At 47.6% G+C, this 14,448-nt stretch overlaps 1 protein-coding gene across 2 annotated transcripts in view; it reads left to right on the top strand.

The window, feature by feature from the left end:
• The window catches only part of MDN1 (midasin AAA ATPase 1), a 902,759-nt gene that overhangs the window by 827,941 nt on the left and 60,370 nt on the right, over window positions 1-14,448 (top strand). For both annotated transcript variants that reach the window (XM_082250237.1, XM_082250236.1), the window contains exon 84: window positions 465-602. In XM_082250237.1, coding sequence (XP_082106363.1) covers window positions 465-602 — 138 coding nt within the window. The remainder of the gene's footprint in view (window positions 1-464; window positions 603-14,448) is intronic.

The raw sequence follows: 14,448 nt of genomic DNA, 5'->3' as shown, positions 1-14,448 counted from the left end.
GTTTCACTCCCCTATTTTTATTTCCCTCCTTAGCCGTAACCCTTGAATACCTTTACTTTCACAACCCAACAACCATTTTTTTTTTTTTTATTACAAATACTTTTATATATGTAGTGGTATTTATTTTATTCCCTCTTCCCTCATATCTGCATTTCTAAGTGAAGGTGTATACATCGTACAATATGGAATGATCTGTTTGGGTTTGGCTGTATGAATGATAACATATAACTGCTTTGTATTTCTTTCTTTTCTTCCTTTTCTTTTGTTCTGCATAAAGTGACAGCCAGGAAACTTTTTAAAAGCACAATTCAGCAATGGTAGTCTCCATGATTCTCACACAAGTTCCAAAAAGAAACCTGTTGGATGACGCTAGCTTGAAGTGTATTCTTTGTCTTGCCAATCAATAGGAAAAGCTTATTTAAATGTTCTAAATCTAGTTGTGTATGTTGATACCTGTTTTGTAGGGATTCTGTCTTCCCAAAGAACTCATTGAAGAAGCAGCTGGAGAGGGAGCTACCGAGTTCCATGATTATGAAGGAGGTGGAATAGGAGAAGGCGAAGGCATGAAAGACGTTAGCAATAAAATTGAGAATGAAGATCAGGTATGGGTGTTCTTTGCACTGCATATTTTTATTTTTTGGGGGTAAATCCCAACTTTGATATTACCGTTGCATGTTACTTTTGCAAGCTGCATAAATGAGTCAATGCCTGTAGGAGGATCTTTTTAACTTTGTCATGCAAGTTCACTTTGTTTTCTGGGACTTACACGTTCCATGATCTAAATCATGTTTTTCCTTTCCTTGGGTGAAATGGCAGGCAGAGTGGTAGGTGGTGCTGTGGGAAAAGTGATGTACTTGTCACTTTTTTTGTAAGTGGCATTTTGCAAGGCAGGGAGGGGAGAGGAGGAGGCAGAAAGGTTAGTGCAGATGAGCTGCTTATTGCTCATTGTAACAATCCTGTCCACAGCAGTCACAGGCAGGTAGTTGATTGTCTCAAATCGCAGTAATCTACACCGGACCAATGTAGGAACCATGCTTTTGCAAAATGCATAAAGGTAAATAGTAAGTTAGTGTCAATGCACAGTTAGAATTTTACTTTTGGCAAGAATTTAGCTTTAAAGTAAAACTATAGGCAACACTTTTTTTTTGTCATTTTTGATAGAGGAAGAGGAACCCCCTGTTCCATTGTTTTTGTGATCTTTGTCTCAATGGGGAGATTTTCCAACTCTTCCTGCCCTGTAGCTACAGCAGGAAGTGAGAGGAGGTCCCTGCAAATTAAAAAAAATCCCTTGGGGATCCCCAGGTCATCAAAATTAGTGTCCCCATTGGAAGATTTCTCCTCGATTACCTTTTTGGTGGACAGCCTAAAATTTCGGATTGTCTTTTACTTTCACTTTCAATGGTAATGGTAAACAGGACACATAGAGAGGAAGATTCTCCCTAATGGGGGCACAGAAAACAATAAAAACTGACAGGTGTCCCTCTCTCCTCTATCCAAAACTAAAAAAGGCTTTGCCATTAGTTGTACTTTAAAGGGGTTGTAAAGTTTCATGTTTTTTCACCTTAATGCATTAAGTTAAAAAACCTCCTGTGCTTCAGCTGCCCCCCTTTTTTTCTTGCCTAATCCCAATCATTCCAGCGATGAGCACAAGCCCAGCCTCTGTTTTGGGCCCTCATTGGATAGATTGATAGCAGCAGGAGCCATTCTCTCCCGCTGCTATCAGTTAAATCCTGTGACACGGGCTGGGTCGAGTCCTGCTGTCTGTGTCAATGGACTCAGCAGCGAGACTCATGAGCGTGCCCACACGGGTGCCCTAATGGGGGCATCCAGTGAAGAGGAGGAGCCCTGGAGTGCCCCCAGGGTACCCAGAAAAGGAAGATCAGGGCTGCTCTGTGCAAAACCCTTGCAAAAAGCAAAAGTGCATACTGTTTACAGCTTTTATGGTTCTTCAAACAATGTATCAGTTGGGTGCACATAGAATGTTTGTGAAAAATTGTAAAAAAAAAAACTTCAGGCAGGAGAAGCAGTCCATTACCTAAGAACACTTGACTAAAAAACATTGAATCTCGTGGTGTGGGTAGGGTTATATGGATGTACTGAGTGGAGAGAAGGGTACAGGACACAGTTTTTCTTCTTGACACACACTTCCTTCACTCGCAACCCTCAGGCTCTGCCCTGAGCTTTGATCTGCCCTGATCTACCTGTATCTGGATTGCAGTTTACCAAGGGAAAGGAACCCCATCCTAGACCTTTTTCCTGGTTCTCATCCTGCAAGTCCTGTTTGGAATCACCAAACACCTAGCTCATGGTACCCTGCAGGTCTTTATTTGGCCTTGTATATCCTCAACCTGAAGTTGCTGTTCTTTGACACCTGCTGTGACATTCTTTGTCCCCCTGGGCCTTCAGGTGCCATTTTCCATGCATAACGCTCTCCTTATGTCCTTGGGGGTTATTTCCTTAACTTCTTTTTATAAATTCAATGTTTATTGAAAAAGGGGGGAAAGGGCATACAATACCATACAATAGATCACATTGGTAGACGTCCAAGTACAGTAGATGAACATGCAGCAAGTCATGAAACAATTTCCTTAACTTCTTGGCTTTGTTGTATATGGACCTCAGTATGAATATAAATTTCTCTTTCGTTCACTGATAGACGGAGCTCCATGTTTTCTTAGACCCTTGGGCTTATGCTGCTCTCTCTTCAGGAGTAGGACTAATCGGAAACCATTTTGCCTATGCCCCTGAGGCAATCCCAGGGGGTATACCATCACTTCCTGTTTTAGGACTTCCGTTTTTTTATACCTAGTCAGGAGTAAGGACCTGGCTCCCTGCTGGGATCTGCGGTCATGGCATTTCATTTTTAAATGGAATTTTTTCTTTTCTCTTTGTTATTTTCTGTTCCTGTGTGAACTACAATCAACAGCTGGACTGGGCGTCGCGCTGGATATCCTAGATCCTTATGGTCTTCCCAGTCTGGCCTGCAAGCATGACCCAACTATTAGCTCCGCGCTAGGTTGTCCACGATATAGCCCCACTGGACGGGGAGCTGGCCGGCGTGTGAAACGCCTCGCGAGGTTGCATAGCCCACCCATACGTCACGACAGCGGTTACGATCAGAGTCTCAGCGTACCTCCGGCCGCAGCACCCCCATTCCAAGATGGTGCAGTGGACTGCCGGGAGAAGTGTCTGCCTAATTCCAAGGTGTGGTGAGTAGTGTTCCCCCCTCTTTTCTCTCGGAATTGCTGGGGTGATCGGGGCCCTCCCTGGGCATGGTAGGCCCCCCTGTGCCCTCCCTGGGCATGGTAGGCCCCCCTGTGCCCTCTCCCCTCTAGCGCAGTCTCCCCTGCATTGGTCGTCCACACCTGCTCCCTGTCCATTCCCCTAGTCCCCTTTTGGGGTGCATGGTGTTTGGATGTTTTTTGGGGTGGGGGGGCTAAATTGGTGCTGGGCTGGAGTGCGGTGGGAGAGTGCCGCTGGCCCCCCGCTGCACGTCACAGCACCAGACTACAAGAAAATGGCTACTGCTATAGATTACAAAGGAAAACCTAAAACATGGCCGCAGGACTACACAAGCATGGACGTTTCACTGGCCTCGGCATCCATGCTTGTGTAGTCCTGCAACAATGTTTTAGGTTTTCCTTTGTAATCTATAGCAGTAGCCATTTTCTTGTAGTCTGGTGCTGTGACGTGCAGCGGGGGGCCTCTAGTGTCAGTGTCGGCGCTTCATCTTCCTCTTTGATCGCAGGGTGACAGGCTATTTGGCGCTTTCCAACTCTGGGGTGGTGAGTCTCTGTGGGTATGGGTATCCTTCCTCTGCTATATACAGCGCCATGGGTGCGTTTATACTTGTGGTGCTCCGAGCAGTGTGCAGGGGGTTTTGTTTGTTTTTTTTTTTTTTTGTTTTTTCTTTTAAACTTTTTTTCTTTTGAGCACAGTGTGGCTCCGATTTAACCATGGAGCCCCTGGAGCGTGTATCACCACCTGACCCACTTCCTGAAGCTGCGAGAACCTCTGGGTCTCAGTCTTCCCTGGCGGCCATGATGGCCCCTGCAGTCACTTGTGTCAAAGGTTGATATGGGCCTGCAAATGCAGCCTAGCAAAAAGCAACCCCCACCTTTTGACTGTATTCTCTGCCTCCTCAGAGTCTGAGGTGGATTTGCCCGCCGCGGACGTGAGTCAGCCCGATTGAGGATTCTCCATCCTTTAAGGATCCTGTGGACAAGAGAGCGGAGACTCTGGTCCATTACCTTTTCAACGTGGCAGGTTCAATATTGAGGCCGGTGTTTGCTATCATCTTGGTATCCCAGACCTTAGCGGAATGGGCAAAAGTTTTACGCCAGGATCTGGAAGGGCATCCTGGAACACCCTCCTGAGCTGGCGGACAAGTTGATTCAGGGGCTGCAGTACATTTGTGATGCATCTTTGCATGCGGCCCCTTTGGCTAGCAGGGTATCTGTGACAGCAGTGATTCTTCGCCACATAATTTGGTTGAAGTACTGGTTGGCCGACAAGGCTTCTAAGAAGGTGCTGACTGATCTACCTTTTTGTAGGTGACCATTTGGGTGCCTCTATGGAGGAGATCATTCATGGCCTCACAGGAGATAAGAGTACATTACTTCCGCAGGTTGCTAGGGGCAAGGAACCTCCTCGTAAACCTGGTCCTTTTTTCTTGGCTCATAAGTGACCCTTTCGTCCGTCTGTATCGCAGGAAAAGGGTTCGAGATCCACCTGTAACTACGCGGGAGGCTCCTAGAGACCCTGGAATGGTAAGTCAAAAGCGCCCACTACTGGTTCCGCAGACCAGCCTTCCCCAGCCTGAAGGGGCGCCCTCACCCGCATCTGGGGTGGGGGGACATCTTCGATTCTTTCCCGACCCATGGACCTTCATTCAGGACAAAAGGGTCCCCGAGTTGATTCGGTTCGGCTACAAGATCGGGTTTCGGTCCTTGCCTCCGGCAAGGTTCTTTCCTTCCAATTTACGCCTTTCTCCGGATTGGCTGCAGGTCCTCCATGGGGAAGTGCAGGACCTGTTAGCACAAGGAGTCATTGTGCCTGTTCCAGAGTCAGAACGTTTTCAAGGTTTTTATTCAAATTTGTTCAACGTCCCCAGGAAGGAAGGCAAGGTTCGCCCGATCTTGGACCTCAAGGCTCTGAACCACTTTGTGCGGGTTCAGAAATCTCGGATGGAGTCCATCTGTACGGTAGTGGCTTTCCTTCATCAAGGGGATCTTCTAGCTTCTATCGATTTCAAGGGCACTTAACCTTCATATTCCAATAAATGTTGGGCATCAGCGTTTTCTTCGTTTTGCCATCGGTGAGGAGCATTATCAGTTCATGGTGTTACCTTTTGGTCTGGCTTCAGCTCCTTGGGTGTTCACAAAGGCCCCGGTGTTGGCCCTGGTATGGCAGAAGAATACCGTGGTACTAGGTTACCTGGATGATCTGCTTCTGCGTAGAAAGTCTTCTTCGGCTCTAGAAGTCGACTTGGACATTACTGTGTGAACTCTACAGTTCGGATGGACACTGAATTTTCAGAAACAGGCTTTGACTCCGTCCACCAAGCTGGACTACTTGGGTCTGAATCTGGCTTCAGTGTCGGCCCAGGTGTTATTTCCACAGCAAAACTTCTGGCATTGCAGGATGCGATTCGGCTCCTGTTGTCCAACCGTTGATCGTCACTCAGGACTTGCATGCAAGTGCTGGGTCTGATGGTCTCCACCTTCTAGGCGGTTCCATTTGCTCATCTGCAAAGAGAGATTCTGGCCAAATGGAACAAGGATCCGCTGTCGTTGGATGATCTGATCCTGTTGTCGGGGTACGAGGGGGTCTCTGATATGGTGGCTCCGCCTGGGAAAATCCTTTCTTCCCCTGTATTGGACAGTGATTTCCACGGATGCCAGTTTGTCCAGGTGGGGAGGTGTCTTGGGAGTTTACTCGGCTCAAGGTGTTTGGACTCGAGGGGAGTCCAGTCTGCTGATCAACATACTGGAGATTCGGGCGATCAGGCTTTGTCTGTCTCAGTGGGTCTCTTCATCCGGAGGTGTTTCATCAGCTGTGTCTCCTGTGGGGGACCCCCCAATGGGGACCTGTTGGCCTCTTGTCTCAACATGAAGGTGCAGGGGTTCGTGCCAAGGTCTCTGGATCCTATGGCCGATGCCGCAGATGCCCTGGTGGCTCCTTGGGGTCAGTATCATTTGATTTACGCCTTTCCGCCAATACAACTTCTGTCGACACTGCTACGCAGAATCGAGGTATAATGGATTTCAGTCATTCTGGTGGCACCAGACTGGCCTCCCCAGTCTTGGTACTCAGGTCTGGTGAGGCTGGTAGCAGACGTCCCTTGGAAACTTCCTGTCAGGGAAGATTTTCTGTCTCAGGGACCAATCTTCCATCCTGAATTACGGTCGCTGGCTTTATCGGCCTGGCTATTGAAAGCCAGGTGCTGAAGGACAGAGGGCTGTTGGAGTCGGTGATTCCTACTCTGTTAAAAGCTAGGAAATCTACAAACCTGATTCCAAAAAAAGTTGGGACACTGTAGAAATTGTGAATAAAAACAGAATGCAATGATGTGGAAGTTTCAAATAATATATATTCTGAATACAACATAAATGACATATCAAATGTTTAAACTGAAAAAATTTATAATTTAGGGGAAAATAAGTTGATTTTAAATTTCATGGCATCAGCACATCTCAGAAAAGTTGCGACAAGGCCATGTTTACCACTGTGTGGCATCCCCTCTTCTTTTTATAACAGTCTGCAAACGTCTGGGGACTGAGGAGACAAGTTGCTCAACTTTAGGAATAGAAATGTTGTCCCATTCCTGTCTAATACAGGCTTCTAGTTGCTCAACTGTCTTAGGTCTTTTTTTGTCGCATCTTCCTCTTTATTATGTGCCAAATTTTTTCTATGGATGAAAGATCTGGAATGCAGGCTTGCCATTTCAGTACCTGGATCCTTCTTCTACGCAGCCATGATGTTAATTGATGCAGTATGTGGTCTGGCATTGTCATGTTGGAAAATGCAAGGTCTTCCCTGAAAGAAACGACATTTCTCTATCGCTCATTGACAGACGTAGTCTTCTTGATTCTCAAGAGCTGGGTTATGTTGTCTCCGCAGGAGTAGGACTAGGCAGAAAGACAAAACGTTCTGGCTCCACCTTAGGGGCAGTCCCTGAGGGTATATCCTCCCTCTCTCTGCTACAGGGAATCAGTTTTTTTCTGTCTAGTCAGGAGTAAGGACCTAAGTTCCTTGCTGGGATCTTTTGGTCCTGGCAAGACTTTTTTTCTTTAAGAAAAAGACATTTTTTAGGTAGTTTTCTCCAGTGTTTTTTCCTGTGAGATCTTCAAGCAAAAAATGCCGGACTGGGCGACACTTGTGGTCACCCCAGCCGGCCTACGAGCGCGCGCAGACCATGGCATTGCGCTTGGTCGGCCGCGACATATTCAAGTAAGTATGCGGGGCCGGGCGACGGGCTGGATGTTGAGATCCAGTGGTCACCCCGGTTTCTGCCTACGAGCGCGTGCAGACCAGAGCTCCGCGCTGGGTCGGCCGCGACGGAGTCCCAGTGAAGGGACTGACTTTGCGAGTTAAAAGTCTCGCTCGGACGCCAGGTACCAGAGAGTCGAGGCGTCCGGAGTGGTCCACAAACCCCCACCCCGGTGGAGAGGGTATTGTGAAGAGAGGGTGCCTGTCGGTTCGGTATGGTGAGTAAACGTTCCCTTTTTTCCTCGTTATGAGGCAGTATGTATTATGGGCCCCTCCATATATGGTCAGTATATATCTGATACTTACAAGTCCCCCTTGTAATACAGCATGTGTTTGTGGGAAGTGGACTTGGTTTAAGAGCTAACACTCTACCCAGCAGACTGTAACATTACAGCAGACATAGGAGGTATAATCCTACCTTATGTGTAGTGTATCTTCTGTAGATCCATATATCGCCTCTTAGCAGAGATGCAGGTGGATGTGCTGGGAAAACGATTTCGGCGGTCCGCCGCCATTTTGCCGTAGACCGAATGCATGTATGTCCTCAGGTCACGCCGGCCGCCATGTTTTTGGAGTCTTATGTCTCTTCTATGGGGGCGGCCATGTTTTGTGAGCCCAGCTACCTCGTGGAGAGCTGGGAACGCCGGAAGGCGTACACAGGGGGCGGAGCCACGCCTTCTACCCGGGAAAAAGCAAACAGCTCCTTCCAGTCTGTGTAAGACAGACGCTGACTGCAGTTGGTTGGAAACTGCACTGCATCGGTTGGTGAGCCTTGGGGGTCTCTCTCTCTCTCTGTGGGATCGAGAAGCAGGTACTCTGAGGGGCGCTATTGCGCTAGGGGGAGACACACAAAAAAAATAAATAAAAAAAAAGGTTTTTTTGTTTTGCTGGCAAAGGTGTCCTGTATTAACATGGACCTTGCCACTCATGTATCTCCTCCGGATCCCCTCGAGGGGTCTGCGGGATCCTCCAGCACCCCATTGACAATTGAATCATTGTCAGCTATTATGGAAACTTTTGTGTCCCGGGTGGAAGTGGCTTGTCAGGGACAGGGCGCAAGAAAGCGACCCCCGCCTAACCCCTTATTATCTGAAACCTCGGATTCAGACTCTGAGCCTATTTCTGCAGTTGCAGGTACTTCATCTGGGATTGGTGTCTCGGGTCCTGTCTCTTCAGACAGTGAGGAGGATGTTTCGGCATCCGCCATAGCCCGAGAGGAAGCGTTGGTAAACGCACTCATTGTATCTGTTCAAGAGACCTTAAGGTTACAGGGTATTCCATCGGAAATAGCTGAAACTGAAATCCCTTTTGGGACTAAAAAACGCATCAAAGTGGCGAAGGTTTTTCCATTGCCCAAATGTTTTGGCAATCCAATCGAAGAAGAATGGCGTCTGCCAAAACGCACTTTTACTATTTCTAAACGCATTGACAGGCGTTATCCGTTTGAGGAAACCCTTATTAAGAAATGGACAGAACCACCTGTGGTGGATTCACCAATTGCTAGATTGAATAAAGCCACGGTTATTCCTTTAGAAGACGCTCCGTCTTTTAAAGATCCAGTGGATCACAAGATAGAAGCTATGTCTCGCACAGCTGTTTTCCTTGATTGGATCAGCTTTCAGACCTATAATAGCTATTGGTCTGGTTTCGCAGGCTGTAACTGAATGGACCAAGTGGTTACGCCGGGACTTAGAAGAGGTCCCTCAGGCGGTATCAGATTTGTTGGAACAAATGATACAGGGGTTACAGTTTGTGTGTGATGCGGCGTTAGACGCCACTCCATTATTGGCGCGAGCATCAGTCTCAGCAGTGGTTCTCAGGCGTACACTGTGGCTAAAAGGTTGGTTAGCCGACCAAGGTTCCAAAAAAGCATTGGCTAATATCCCCTTTTCAGGAGAGCGTCTATTTGGAGCCAACTTAGATGAGATCATTAAAGATCTCACGGGTGGAAAGAGCACCTTTTTACCGCAAAATTTTAAAGGTAGAGGAACTCGTCAAAGACGAGGGCCTTCTTTTTCTGCTCACAAGAGGTTTTTTCGTCCCGCGGGTGAAAAAACTAAGTCCTCCAAAGCTCCTGCAGGAGGCGTCAGGGGTCGTTGGTCGGGCAAGCAAAAGCCCGCCCCCTCCAGACCTGAAGATAAACCATCCAAAGCCTGAAGGTGCGCCCCCACCCATAACTGGGGTGGGGGGACGTCTTCGCCGGTTCCCGGATCCATGGCTTTCCAGAATCCCGGACAAATGGGTTTGCGAAGTCATAAGGTCAGGGTACAAGATCGAGTATCGATCTCTCCCACCGGCGAGATTCTTCCCTTCCAATATCCGACTATCCTCAGATCGTTTAGAAGATCTGCGGAGAGCAGTCACAGATTTACTACAACAAGGAGTGGTAGTCCACGTTCCTTGGACAGAACGGTTTCAAGGGTTTTATTCAAACCTGTTTACAATACCCAGGAAAGAGGGCAAAGTGCGTCCAATTCTGGACTTAAGAGCACTCAATTCTTTCGTCAACATAAGAAGATTCAGAATGGAGTCCATTCGCACGGTAGCAGCCTTCCTGCATCCAGGGGATGTCCTAGCGTCCATAGACATCAAGGACGCCTATCTTCACATTCCCATTTTCGCAGGACATCAGCGGTTTCTACGCTTTTCCGTAGAGGAGAACCACTATCAGTTTGTGGCGTTACCTTTCGGTCTCGCCACGGCTCCGCGGGTCTTCACAAAGGTGTTGGCCCCAATGTTGGCACTTCTGCGCCAAAGAGGTATATCGATCCTTGGTTACCTAGACGATCTTCTGCTTCATGCAGAGTCTCCTCAGACCTTGCTACAAAACATAGAAATTACTATGATTTCTTTACAGGAATTCGGGTGGCTGGTGAACCAGCAAAAGTCATTTCTGGTTCCCACCCAGAGGCTTGAATATCTGGGTCTAATTCTAGACACAGTCAGGACAAGAGTTTTTCTTCCGGTAGGGAAACTCCGAAAGATTCAATCAGCAGTCCAGTTGTTACTGTCCAACAGCTGGTCTTCCCTTCGGACTTGCATGAGGGTTCTGGGGTTGATGGTGGCTTCGTTCGAAGCAGTCCCATTTGCCCAGTCCCATACCCGAATTCTTCAGCAAGAGATTCTTCTCAGATGGAATCGGAATCCGGAATCCCTGGACAATCAGATCCGATTGAGCAAACAGACCAGAGAGTCTCTGGTCTGGTGGCTTCGGTCTCCGATGCTCAGCCAGGGAAAGTCATTTCTGCCAATATATTGGACGATAGTGACCACGGATGCCAGTCTATCCGGATGGGGAGGAATTCTCGGTCCGTTATCTGTCCAGGGACTTTGGTCCCCGGAAGAATCCAGGTTACCGATAAATGTATTGGAACTGAGAGCGATCAGACTTTGTCTGATTCACTGGACCGAGCAGCTCCAGGGCAGCCCGGTTCGGATCCAGTCGGACAATGCCACGGCCGTGGCTTATGTCAATCACCAGGGGGGCACCAAGAGTGTCCGAGCGGCCAAAGAAGTGGCTTGCATTCTTCGCTGGGCGGAACAATTTGTTCCAGCAATCTCTGCGGTGTTCATTCCGGGGGTGGAGAATTGGCAGGCAGATTATCTCAGCCGTCAGACCCTGGATCAGGGGGAATGGTCCCTCCATCCAGACGTTTTCCACCAGTTGTGCCTACGGTGGGGCACCCCGGATGTGGATCTGTTGGCATCACGATTCAACAGGAAAGTTCAGAGATTCGTGGCTCGCTCCCGCGATCCTCTAGCAGAAACCGCAGACGCACTGATCGCCCCGTGGGGGCAATACCAGCTAATATATGCCTTCCCTCCTCTCGCGTTACTGCCAAGACTTCTTCGCAGGATAGAGGAGGAAGGAATCCCAGTAATCCTGGTAGCGCCGGACTGGCCTCGTCGAGCTTGGTACGCCGACATGGTCAGACTGGTGGCGGACGTCCCGTGGAGACTTCCTCTCAGGGAGGATCTACTGTCTCAGGGACCGATCTTCAATCCTGCTTTACGATCTCTGGCTTTAACGGCCTGGCTATTGAGACCCAGGTGCTGAAGGACAAAGGTTTGTCAGCTTCAGTTATTCCTACTCTAGTTGAAGCAAGAAAAGCGACTTCCAGAAAGATTTATCATCGCACATGGAAGTCCTACATTGCATGGTGTGAACCTTTGGGGTTCCGTCCTCGGTCTTATTCGATTAGTCGAATATTGGCTTTTCTGCAACAAGGGGTTGAGCAGAAACTGGCCTTGAGTACTATCAAGGGTCAGGTCTCAGCATTAGCCATCTTCTTTCAGAAGCCTTTGGCTACTCATTCCTTGGTGCGGAACTTCATCCAGGGGGTGCGACATCTTGCTCCGCCAGTGCACGCGCCGTTACCCCCCTGGGATCTTAATTTAGTGTTGTCGGTTCTTCAGAAACCTCCCTTTGAAGATATTAGGGAGATTCCTCTACCTACGTTGTCCCAGAAGGTGGCCTTCTTGGTGGCTATTACTTCTGCACGCAGGGTGTCAGAACTGGCCGCATTATCTTGTTGTTCACCATATCTGGTGGTTCATAGAGATAAGGTGGTTCTTCGTCCGAATCCATCCTTCCTACCAAAAGTGGTTTCAGAATTTCATCTGAATGAAGAAATTGTATTACCTTCCCTGTGTCCTAAGCCCAGTCATCCTCGGGAGTTTGCTTTACACTCCTTGGATGTGGTCCGGGCGATCAGGGTATACTTGAAAACGACAGACTCGTTTCGCAAGACGGATTCACTTTTTGTGATCCCAGATGGACCCAAAAAGGGGTTGCCTGCATCTGCCGCGACCATTTCCAGATGGATCAGACAGACAGTAGTACAGGCTTATTCTATTAAGGGTCGGGAGCCCCCGTTCCCTGTTAAGGCGCACTCCACTCGGGCACTTAGTGCGTCATGGGCCTTTCGCCATCAGGCGTCAGTGGTCCAGGTGTGCAAGGCGGCTACCTGGTCGTCGGTGCATACCTTTACTAAACATTATAAAGTTGATGTAATGGCATCGTCTGATGCCTCGTTTGGCCGCAAGGTTTTGCAGGCCGCAATTTGAGGAGACCAGTGGTCTACCTCGAGGGTTTTTTCCGTTGGAAAATTTTTCTTTAGTCTCATTCTTTGTTTATAATGAGCCTTTAAAACTTCTAGTTTGGCACCGGTTGGGCCTTCTAGATTGGATTTGATTTTGTCAATCCCACCCCTCATTTGTGGCACTGCTTCTGGATGTCCCAGCTCTTGAGAATCAAGAAGACTACGTCTGTCAATGAGCGATAGAGAAAAATGGATTTTTGTAAGATCTTACCGTAAAATCCTTTTCTCTTAAGCTCATTGACAGACGTAGTACCCGCCCCTGTATCATTGAGTTGGGTTGGGTTAAATTCTCTGTACTGCTTTAAAACAGAACTGATTCCCTGTAGCAGAGAGAGGGAGGATATACCCTCAGGGACTGCCCCTAAGGTGGAGCCAGAACGTTTTGTCTTTCTGCCTAGTCCTACTCCTGCGGAGACAACATAACCCAGCTCTTGAGAATCAAGAAGACTACGTCTGTCAATGAGCTTAAGAGAAAAGGATTTTACGGTAAGATCTTACAAAAATCCATTTATGGATGGGAGCATATGTTCTAGAACTTGGATATACCTTTCAGCCTTGATGGTGCATTTCCAGATGTGTAAGCTGCCCATGCCACACGCACTCATGCAACCCCATACCATCAGAAATGCAGGGTTCTGAACTGAGCGCTGTCCGGATGACCTGGCATCCCAGTTTTCCAAAAAGAACTTCAAATTTTGATTTGTCTGACCACAGAACAGTTTTCCACTTTGCCACAGTCCATTTTAAATGAGCTTTGGCCCAGAGAAAACACCTGCGCTTCTGAATCATGTTTAGATATGGCTTTCTTTTTTTTGGCCTATAGAGTTTTAGCCGGCAACGGCGAATGGCACGGTGGAGTGTGTTCACCGACAATGTTTTCTGGAAGTATTCCTGAGCCCATTTTGTGATTTCCATTACAGTAGCATTCCTGTATGTGATGCAGTGCCATCTAAGGGCCCGAAGATCACAGGCGTCCAGTATGGCTTTCCGGCCTTGACCCTTAAGCACGGAGATTGTTCCAGATTCTCTGAATCTTTTGATATTATACAATGTAGATGATAACTTGCTTGCTGGATGATCTTTGCAATTTTTCTCTGAGAAACTCTTCTGATATTGCTCCACTATTTTTCGCCTCATTGGGGGAATTGGTGATTCTCTGCCCATTTTAACTTCTGAGAGACACTGCCACTCTTAGAGGCTCTTTTTAGACCCAATCATGTTGCCAATTGACCGAATAAGTTGCAAATTGGTCCCCCAGCTGTTCCTTATATGTACATTTAACTTTTCCGGCCTCTACCTGTGCCAACTTTTTTGGAATGTGTTTCTCTCATGAAATCCAAAGTGAGCCAATATTTGGCATGACATTTCAAAATGTCTCTTTCGAAATTTGATATATTATTATATTGTGAGTAAAATATAAGTTTATGAGATTTGTAAATTAATCCATTCCTTTTTTTACTCACAATTTGTACAGTGTCCTAACTTTTTTGGAATTGGGTTTGTACTTCCAGGAAGGTTTATCATCGAGTTTAGAAGGTGTACATTACTTAGTGTGAGTCTCGGGGGTTTCTAACCGTTCCTTTTCTGTGTCTCGCCTGTTGGAGTTTCTACAACTAGGTGTAGATCAACGTTTGGCTCTGGGCACCATCAAGAGCCAGATTTCCACTTTGGCCATATTTTTCCAAAGGCCGTTAGCGGCGAAGTCCTTGGTTCACACATTTGTGCAGGGAGTTTGCCATCTGGCTCCTTCAGTACGATCCCTGATACCTCTGTGGGATCTCAATTTGATACTGTCGGTGCTTCAAAAGCCTCGTTTTGAAAACATTTGTGAACTTTCTTTGCTCACTCTGTCGCA

The sequence above is a fragment of the Pelophylax lessonae genome (genome assembly GCF_965119305.1).
Source record: "Pelophylax lessonae genome assembly, chromosome: 3".
Classification (NCBI taxonomy): Eukaryota; Metazoa; Chordata; class Amphibia; order Anura; family Ranidae; genus Pelophylax; species Pelophylax lessonae.
The sequence above is the reverse complement of the archived record's forward strand: the minus strand, read 5'-3'. Positions and strand labels throughout refer to the sequence as shown.